Genomic DNA, 10,838 nt, shown 5'->3' on the forward strand with positions numbered 1-10,838 from the left:
AAAACCATCCAGACAAGCACCCTGAGAACTGACCAGTAACAACATACTACTTGCCTCAAATCATAAGAGGTTTAATTTGAATATGAGGAAGAACTTGTTGACTGTGAGGGTGCCCGAGCCCTGGCCCAGGCTGCCCAGGGGGGCTGTGGAGTCTCCTTCTCTGGAGATATTCAAAGCCCACCTGGATGAAGTCCTGTGTAACATGCTCTAAGAGAACCTGCTTCAGCAGGGGGGTTGGACTAGATGATCTCCTGAGGTTCCTTCCAACCCTTGCCATTCTGTGAGTCTGTGATTTTTTTATAACAATCTAGACAAGGGCAGCTCTGGAGATCACAACAAGTGGGAGGGAAAGTGAAGTTAGAGTTGGCTGACTGTGGAGAATACAATGAAGACCATGCTTGGGTAGAAGAAATTACTTCTGCAGAGCACCTAGATGCTTTAAAGAGTAACTGGTGGATAAGAGAGCAGAAAGGAGAAAAAAAGGAATTTTTTCAGACAGTCCTGACCTACCATCTTCAAGGAGCAGCCCCAGGACCCGAGATGAGACTCTCTTATGGCAACAGGAGACCTGATCAAATCTCACATAACGGTAGCTGTGTTTATATGTAGCAGGGGTAGCACTGAGTTTATTTGATGTAACCTGTAGCCAATGATGATAATGTCACCTCTTTGGCGACACAGTGCGTCACTCTATTTGCATTTTGAATTGATATGGTAGAGCTGAAATAGCTGCCCATCCTTGCTGTAGGGACTCCCTTGCCCATCAGTAACAAACAGCTGCTAAGCAGATAAAATTATTTCCCAAATTGCCTGGCTCCACAGAGGAGTGGCAGCAATAGCTTGCAATACTGAGAGCCAGATGACGATGCAATATATGCTGGGAGATTTTCAGCAGAGACTAGTCCTGGTCTCATCCCATGAACCAGGCACCCGTTACCAGCTGGCGTACCTTAGGTGCACTCCTGGAAGGTGCTTTCTAAATTAAACTGGAAGAAACCAGTTGGGGGGTTGGACTAGATGACCTCTAGGGGTCCCTTCCAACCCAAAACATTCTATGAGTCTATGATTCTATGAAACCAGGTTTCTGTGCTTCCCGAAGCTTTCGAAGTGGGGAATGATGGGAGGATTTGCTTCACAAGCACGCTCCTGATCTGAACTAAACCCACCACATAGATATACCTGCCATCGTTTTGAGAGACTCCTTGAACGTCAGGAATTCGAATGTAAATGGCAAGTGTCAGCAGATGCCCTGTGCACCAGCGCTGCACCGGTGTTTCTAACATTTACATCCTGACCGTACAGGATCAATCCCTATATATATCTTGCCGTGCCCCTTCCCAGTACTACTATAAAACCTAAAGCAAAGGACTTCAGTATTTTTTTCTGCAAATCCTCTAATACCCAGAAACCCATGAATTAAAGATTTGTTTACAGAAAAACCATACAGGATTCTGTCGCCTGCCTGCTCTACTCCATGATAAAGCCTGGGTGAACACAGCTCACAATTAAATCCCTTACTGACTACAGAAGCAGGGCTCGTTTCAAGGCTGACGTACAGCTCACGGGGTTAAGCACCCAAGCAGATGTCTGCCAATGTGCCAAATTCTCCAAGAACACAACTCCGCTCCAGCTTGTGTGTCAGGACGGCTGACACACACTGATACAGATCTACCATTAGGTACGTAACATCACTGGTAAAATGGAAATGTACAGGAAAGTAAGATCATGAGGCTTTTAAAATACCCAGATTCTGCAGTTAGCTTTCCATATGGAAAAGCAGTTAGGTTAAAGCTTACTGCTGTTTTTTAAAAAAAGCAGGAAATATTATTAAACACTGCTATAACTAAGAGTTTGGAAGGGCAAGATTGGAGAACTCCTGGTTTCTCCTGAGGACAAAAAAAGTAGAAAACATGGCTCCATTGCTTGTCCTCCACTCGGTGCCCTGTTACACCCACATCCAGTCTGAAAGCCACCTGTAGACAGAAACAATTTAAGACTACAGGAACCTTCACCAGGAGGCTTTATACCGTGTGCACTTTTATAGCACCGTAAGCATGTACCAGAGAAGCTCATCTGCTCAGAAAAGTCCCTGCTGGTTCGAGTCATTTGTTCTCCCCACTTCCCTGGGCACAAGAGGGTCCTAGGATACATAAGTCACCTCAAAAGGGTTTTCCCGAGCCGTGCAAAGCCTTTTCCTTCTGGGATATTGGTATAAACATGGCCAAAGCCAGACTGAATCGCCTCCTGGTGGGTTGATGCATAGCGATGGGTGGCAGCCTGCTGTAGTTCCCAGTGTCAGCTCCTGTGGCCATAAACCATCCTGTGCGCTGGGTAAGAATAACCCTCACCAGGGTGGATCACCACTTCATATGCAATCCTGTTAGCTGTCTGGCACAGTCTGTTTTAAACTTACTTTGACAAACAAAGAGAAAACCCAGTTGCAGATTACATTCTTGACCTAAAGCAGCTACTTTTGGTCTCTCCTCTCTGGTAAGGGCGATAGAACGAGTGGAAATGGCCTCAAGTTGTGCCAGGGCAGGGTGAGGTTGGCCATGGGGAACAATTCCTTCCCCTTGGGGCTGTCAGGCACTGGAAGGGGCTGCCCAGGGAAGGGGTCGAGTCCCCAGCCCTGGGGGGATTTAACAGCCGGGCAGAGGCGGTGCTGAGGGCCAGGGTTTGGGGGTGGGATGGCAGGGGTAGGGGAACGCTTGGACTCAATGATCTTAAAGGACTTTTCCAACCTAAACCATTCTGTGATTCTACTCCCAGCTTAAAAATCTGCCTTCTTCCTACAAAGGCTCTCTATTGAGATCATTATCTTGATACAACCCCCTCGTTTTGCAGGAACGGCAGCTTCTACGTCTTACACTTTCTGCTTTAACACTAATGCAGGTTCCGATCTGAAACAGAGCTGTCATTGCCCCTCGCCTTTCAAAAACTGTCAATCCAACGTCTCCTTACAGCAACAATTCACTAGAGCATTTTTAAGGCTATTACGTAGCACTGTGCAGCCTTAACCATTCTGAGAGCAAGCAAATACCTTCCGCTGCTATGGAGAAACGCCACTAATTGAAAAGGCAGCTTAGAGACAGCTCTGGAAATAACCAGCTACAGGCAAGTAATCTACTTCCAATTGATTTTTTAAAAAAAAATTCTTTTAAAAGCAGACACACCATCGCCATTATAGAAATACATACAGCCCACCAATCCTTAAGAGACAGAAGTTGCATAAAGTGTAACTAATTACAGCAAGCCATTAATTTATTTCAGATCTGACATGATAGCCTCTCTTATCGAGAGGATGCGTTGTTTACTTATTGAAGCCAAGAAAAACATCGTACCTTGTCATTAGTCTAAAGCGCATGAAAAATTATACCATCTTCAGAATATTTCTCTTGCTTGCTGTCATGATAAATTTTGCTAAGACTACATAATGACATCCTCCTGCCACTCAGACAGATGAGTTTAACAAAGGGAATTTTCAACATAACGTTGCTTTGAAAACCCTGTGATAAGCTATTTGCTAACTACTCAAGAAATTTACAATTTAAATTAGATTAGCGCTGCTGACAACAGCCGTCTTTGGAAGATATTTCGTGAAATGACCACAGATTAGGTAATGGGAGCAGAGCACAAAGGCTGCATGGCCTATGTACGAACGAGTCCATACAGCCTCAGTTCTTGCAGAAATCTGTTAAGAACAAGATCATTTGTTTGGGATCATTATACACTTCCATGCTGGATTTCCGCTATGCAAGATGGGAAGTATTGCACTCCATCTGAATTCACATAACGGCAGGAGAAAAACAGAATATGGCTCCCAGTAATCTCCAATTTGCAAAGTGAGAACATCTCCCAGATGCTAAACTTGGAGAATATTCATGCTTCTTAACTTCTGGCACCAAACTCAGAGCCTCTTTGAAGCCTAAATCATCAGTGGAGCTTCCAAAATACAACTGAGGGGACCGCTGTTAGGAATCTCTTTCTGCCCTGACACACTGAAAGCCTAACCCCAGTTTCGTGGCTCACATTTAGAAAGCGGGTACGTACGTGCCCATTGCACAGAAGAGGAGAGAGGTATGCAAGTGTCATTCTGATTCAGCTTTCTACCTGGGGGCCTGGCACAGAGAATTCTTGTTTGAAAGTAAAGGAGATATATGATGGACAAACTGCAATCATTTCAAATCCTTCCTTAATGTCCCCGAAGGAAGAGGAAGGGAATACTTGCAGGGTACGATTCATTAGCCACAGCATACATGTACACTAAGACGGATCCGACCCTGTGTGATCTTAGAAAGCTCGTCTCCTTAGGTGCCATATATAAACATTTTCCTTTCTATGAAATAAGCACAGCAATCTTTTTGTGGACTATTTTAGGAAGGTAAAAAACAACACGTGTCATATGCTGACTGGATCTACTCACATGTAAATGTATACATATATGTGCAGAAGTGTATTTATACACGTACTTTTTGCCTATATAAACATGCACATTCCCAAAAAAAGCTGTAAATTCATCTTGCTAAACATTCATTCCTGTTCAGCATGCTCGCTCTGTGGTTTTGGTATTTTCTAAAGCCAGATTTGTAATGAGGAGGGAGAAAAAGGAAGGCTGAGAAGCAGTAAGAGCTGCTTCTTTTGTTATAACAATGCAAATACCAAAATAACTGCTGGCTGTAGTCAGTTTATGGAACGTGGTGGTCCATACATTTCAACATGCGACTGTGCTCAAACAAGAAACATCCAAAGCTGCTGTGAAAATAAATGGAAAATTGGATCCAGCAACAAAGGCAAACCGCAGGATTGGACGTGCAACAAATGGGTCCCAACGCCTCCACACCAAAGACACAAAACAAATTGTGTCTGAAACAAGCTCCTAGAAAAAAAGGCAAATTTTACCTGATATGGTCTCACTTTATGGTGGATTTCTTGAATTCCAACCTCTCTTGTCCTTACATCACGACACTAGGAACAGAAAGGGAAGAAAAAAAAAATTACATGGGAAAAAACCATTAAGCTCTGAAACACACAGATTTCCAGCCACCTATTGGGTTCAAACCTAAGCTGAAATAGCATGAAGTTGCAAGGATGAATTTCAAATGGGCAGACTTCAAAATAAAAATGCTCACCGATCCATCCCTAATATACCTCAGAAAGAGGTCTTAGTGATAAATGGAAAGACATGCTGGCAAAAATCAATTCACTAAGCAACCATTATGGCTCATGAGGAAACGTACCCTTTGATTCACAAACAGCAGGGTCTGGAGGCAAAGTCAACATACATGAAAGAATAACAGAAAAAAAAAAAGACTTTGGCATAGTCCATTTTTACCCTACACTGCAAAGGTCTAATGCTGGCAAAATCTACGCTAAGACACCAGTCCTTAAATAGCCAGTTTTTGAACCTCAGCAACCCTTTTCTTGCATTTAAATGATCACATGAAAACTGCTGCAGAAGTCCTACCCAAATATCAGAAAGTCAAGCTAACGCTGATCTGGCATCCACAGAGCATTGCTGAGGAGAAATGATGGAGAAAACAAAAGACAGCCAAAAGAAATCTTCCCTCCCTTAAAAGTCAGACAGAGGAGGAGACGAGGCTCCAAGCTCAGTGCTTGATAGATGGGTTATGGCTTGCGTCAACTTTTATGCCTCTCAGCAAAGCCAATGGAAGTTGAGTAATTTGGCACCCATCCATGTAAGCAAACAGTTGTGATAGTACAAGCACTCCAACTGCGGGAGCCTACGTGCATTCACGTCTTAGCGGGTTTATTGGAACGTCCAATGCTCAGCTTAACCCAACTTTTGTCAGCAAAGTGTAGCCACAATAATTTTGTCCAAAGCAGCTGAGCTGCAAATGCTTGTTTCATTCCACTAGCGCTACTGTACTCGGAGGGAAGGAAGATAACCCCCACCAATGGGCTAAAATGGCTCTAGCGGCAACAACATCTACCTGCCCATGTATTTCCAAAAGCCGGACTTTGAGACAGGGAAAGAATGTGTGAAAATCCAATTCATACTGAAACTCAAGAGGATCTAGAACAAGCACAGCTCTATCTCCTGCCCTGTCCTCTGAATGCTTTTAAATTCCATTATCAGTACAAAGCAACAATCTCCCAAACAGCAGAAAAAAGTGGGGGTTTGTGTTTGTTTTTCACAGTGGGCCATGCTAAAATCGGGATTCACTGTTGTACCAGGATTCTAGAGTAGACAAACTCTTCTCTGCCTTACTCAAACAGCACAGTAAAAGGCAGAGGAATATCCATGCTTCATTAAGAACCACAGAAGTGAGGACAGACGATGTATTCTGGGATGCTGCTTTAAAAATCTGTGTCCCAACCACGTATCTCCACTCGTACTCAGTGGCTGGCAATGACGACAGCCAATGGCCGGTCCCTCCAACAAGGTTCCTCAAGAATAATTTCTTTTCACCAACCACAGACCCAAGTTGCAGTGTTGGCATGACTGATCCCCATCCCTCAAACGCACTCCTCCCCAAGCCATTCCCCAAAGACAGAAGCCAGAACTGCCAGAGCTGATGAGCTGGCTGATCTTTACTATTGAGCCTGCAAACAGGTAAGATTCCTAAAAGTCCCAGAATCATAGACTACCAGATTGGAAGGGACCTCAAGGATCATTTGGTCCAACCTTTCTAGGCAAGACCACAGTCTAAAGATGTCCCAGCACCCTGACCAGCTGCATCTTGAAAGTTAAGTCCCCTCCTTGCCTTGGCCTTTTCCAAGCTAAGAGACAAGAGGACAAAAGCATATTTATAATTTTCTCCTACAACACAAGAAAACCACAACAGTACCTTACATTTCAAGCTATATTGCAGCAGCTTGTTTGGTTCCTCATTCCACCAGCTGCAGCGTTTCTGCCTCACTAAATTAAAATCTATAATCATCTGCACAGCAGAGATATTTACAGATTTGGTTCTTCTAAAAGCAATGACTGCCAGCCTGACAAGCTCTTTAATGGTTCAGCTCAGCCCTGACTGCCATGGATCAGCTCTCCCTGCTTCTCCAGCTGGTCTTGATCAGGTTCAGATGAAATGATGTGGTTTTAGTATCAAACCCAGGGAAGAGTTCACTAGTAGCCCTAAAGAGCTCAATTGAAAAGGCTTAGCTGCACCATGGAGGTTGTCTCCCCTGCCTGTTTTTGAAGTGAAAAGTCAGCAGGAGGGATGGAAGCTTCTGTGGCTGGCAAAGCTGTCTGCCAAATCCCAGCTTGCTACTGGAGAGAGACTGGGAAGAATGATTTAAGGAGAAAGTCCAGGGCATCAGCTTAGGAGAGATTAAGTGGTATGGAAAGCCCAGCTGGAAGAAGACAGTCTGGAGTTTATTTTCTGGTCTTTTGTACTGCAACCACAAGATCCAAGTGAGATGGCAAAGGCAGTGAGGAGCTAGATGTAGCCTAGAGAACTATCCAGGTTAAATACCAACATACAGGTCAGCAGCACAAGTTGACGTGGGGTTACAGACACACGTGCAGTAGCTGAAGACTTCACTATTGCTGGATGCAGTAAAGCCTTAAAACCTCTTTAAGCGAAGGTGAGCTAGAAAGGGGGAGCGCTAAATCACAATACAGATGCACGGAACAGTCGTGGTGAGGATCTGCCCCTGCCTGAATACCAGGACACCAAAGCAATTAAACCCCTTTGGAACAGTCTCAAGGAGCAGGAGGTTTGCGTGATGTTTTCTCTAGGAAGTCGGACAAGCCTAGAAAGGCAAAACTTGGGCCTAACTTTACTGGAGGATCTGCAAACTGTGGCTGATAACCAGGTTTCGGAGGGAGGTTCAAAGAGGGAGCAGTGTCAGAGTAGATCACGAAGGGCACTGTGAATGCCCACTGCCACAGCGACCTTCCGAGAAAAATCAAGACTGGGTATACATACTTGCTTCTGACTTCAAATACAAATGCAATTCCTCCCTCCCCCTCCTTCTCTCCACCCCCGCTCATATTTTTATTTGACCTTAGAAATATCAAGAATATCAAGTCTCATTTGTTTGTGCTGAAATCTCTCCTGCAAGATTTCTCTGGCCTCAGACTAAGAGCTTTTCTTCCAATTGTTCAGTCAAGTAAGTGCATGCGTGGGAAAAAGAAAGGAAGGAGAATTTCTAATAGCATAAATTAAAAAGAAACCTTCCTGCCTTCTCTCTGATTTAAGGGGTTTGTTCTGTTAAAAAATGGAATATCACAAACTAGTTACCAGGTACCTTCAGGAAGGAGGTGAAAGCACTAAACTAAAAATTAACCAAAGAAAAAAAGCTTTTCAGCAGTATCATCAAGGCGCTTTTTAGTCATTAAGTTTTTTTTGAAAGACCTTTGCAGATCATTTTAGTTCAGCAGTAAACCTGGCTCCTATCGTGCCTTCTGGTCAATACTTTCCTCTCTGCTACTTTGTGTAAAGTCATCGAGCAGCTCTCCCTCGATACCAATTGACAAATATTTTACCTGTGTCCCAAGATCTTTCATCCTGGCCAAGGCAAGTTCTCTCAGGTTCCCGTGCTCCACTCCAGAGCTGACTAGAGGCATCGGGATATCTCTGCACACAAGAGGAAAAAAAAAAACCTCAAACAACTGCCATTAGCAGACAATGCACCATAAAGCACCATTACGGTCACCTAAGCCAAGATCCCAAATTGCAGACTGCAGAACTTATCTGAATTACTTTTGTTTCAAGTCTGTGGTTGAATAAGAAATAACACAGGAGAAACAGAACTCAAAGCAGGAGAAAAATGAAGGGAAAAAGCTACTGGTTTTATTTTAGTAAAAAGACTGAGGACAAAAGTAGGCTTTTACAATCCTCAGAAATAGGTTGTAATTTTGCTCTCAGTTCTTCACTTGGAAGTCTGGAAAAAAAAAAAAAGGAACATCCAGCCGAGCCTGAGCCTCGCCTAGGACTCCAGGTCAGATGTTCTTCATGGTATCTGTTGCTGGAAACCAGCAACTGGGCACCAGACCGTGTCTTTCTGCAATCTCCGAGTTGAATGTCCATGAGGGAAAATTCATCAGAATTACAGCATTTTTATATTGGGATGCTAGCTGCTTAAAAGTCAAAAAGTTCCATATAGCAAATGATTTGCAACAAAGCCCAGCCAGAAAGTCTAGGGCCTTCCTACAGGAATGTAAATCACAAGTCTGCAAATGGCAGAACCCCTTCCTTCAGCTCTCCAAGGGAGGTAACTAAAATGAAATTTGAAAGCAAGACCAGGTTTGGCCTCTCCACCACCTTCCAGGGCAGTTTGTCGCTTTAGAGATTAGGAAAGCAGGATACCATCCCTTAGGGAAAGGAGGATTTATGCATCCAGATCAAGTTGAAAAAGAAACATGCGGATTATTGGCACATCCCACTCCGCACTCACCTTGCGTCTAATGCTGCACTATACGGGGATTCCAAATGCTTCTTCCTCCCTGCTCAAACTCCACCCCGGCAGCTCAGATACCACACCACCCAAGTGCACTACTCCTAATACTGCGCAATCCAAAACCCCTCAGATCTTCTACAGGGAAATCAGGACTATATGAACACGAATGAACTCCGAGGGCTGGAGCACCTCTCCTATGAGGACAGGCTGAGAGAGTTGGGCTTGTTCAGTCTGGAGAAAAGAAGGCTACGGGGAGACCTGATTGCGGCCTTCCAGTACCTAAAGGGGGCCTATAGGAAAGATGGGGAACGTCTTTTTAGTAGGGCCAGCTGTGTTAGGACAAGGGGAAATGGTTTTAAACTAGAACAGGGTAGGTTCAGGCTAGAGGTAAGGAAGAAATTTTTTACAATGAGGGTGGTAAAACACTGGAACAGGTTGCCCAGAGAGGTAGTGGAGGCCCCATCCCTGGGAACATTCAAGGCCAGGTTGGATGGGGCTGTGAGCAACCTGATCTAGTTAGCAGTGTCCCTGCTCACTGCAGGGGGGTTGGACTAGATGACCACTAGTGGTCCCTTCCAACCCTAAACATTCTATGATTCTATGATTCTATGAAAGGTATTTGGTACGTTGTACCACAGGCTGGTCTCAAAACGGGGCTCAAACATTCCTTGCTGAGTATTCCTCCTTTATCTATGCAAGCATTCAACAGAGTAAAGAACAGAATATCACAAAAAACATACAGAGAACAGGATGGTTCAGGGAATTGGTAATGTAATTAGCTTAATCCATCTTGGTTCAGTAGTGATTGAAAGTCATCACCATCTAGCAGCTGTCTGATGACCTCCGTAAAATGTATTAATTGATCTATTCAGTTCCTTAAGGACTTGCATTCACATCATGGCCCCCATTAACAATTACTATTTTTGGCAGTAGCTGTATAAAAGATAAAGGTCTTCAAGGGTCCTAAAGACCTGATCCTTCTGCTGCTTCAGCCTTGTAGCAGTCTGAGATACTGGCAAGGGGGGAAAGAAAAGGAGTTTTCCTCTACTGTTAAGAACGAAAACAAGGGCTTCAGACTCCAGGATTCTCCTCGCATTTCAGCATCGCACTCCAATTTCAGTACAACTTTCTCCAGCATAATGGGAGCCCTGTGGTTTACTTTCCTCCCCTGTTTTCCCTGCTCTTTTTTTCTATAAAGCCAAAGGGTCTACGAAAAATTCCTCGCCTCTTACACTTGCATGCCAAGAAGTTGAGGCAAAATACAATTAGCTATCCACTGCATTTATTCAGTGGATTTCTTTGAGTAAATAAGACACTGCAGAGCCAACACAACATACTTCAAAGAGCTTCAATTAGGGGAAATGAGCACTTCACATTGTGACTAAAGGACACACTAGAGGAGAATGGCATTTTCATCAGGGTACGTTAGATCTACAGTGATAATCTAACTAAACGCCTTTCTTCTAATTATG

The 10,838-nt window shown here is 44.0% G+C and overlaps 1 protein-coding gene across 4 annotated transcripts in view; it reads right to left on the minus strand.

The window, feature by feature from the left end:
- ELP3 (elongator acetyltransferase complex subunit 3) overlaps positions 1 to 10,838 on the minus strand; it is a 106,838-nt gene that overhangs the window by 29,239 nt on the left and 66,761 nt on the right. For all 4 annotated transcript variants that reach the window (XM_009639901.2, XM_035895411.1, XM_035895410.1 and 1 more), the window contains 2 exons: positions 8,453 to 8,543; positions 4,900 to 4,965 (listed from right to left, as the gene is read on the minus strand). In XM_009639901.2, coding sequence (XP_009638196.1) covers positions 4,900 to 4,965; positions 8,453 to 8,543 — 157 coding nt within the window. The remainder of the gene's footprint in view (positions 1 to 4,899; positions 4,966 to 8,452; positions 8,544 to 10,838) is intronic.

The sequence above is a fragment of the Egretta garzetta genome, unplaced genomic scaffold (assembly GCF_000687185.1).
Source record: "Egretta garzetta isolate BGI_Z169 unplaced genomic scaffold, ASM68718v1 scaffold325, whole genome shotgun sequence".
NCBI classification, from domain to species: Eukaryota; Metazoa; Chordata; class Aves; order Pelecaniformes; family Ardeidae; genus Egretta; species Egretta garzetta.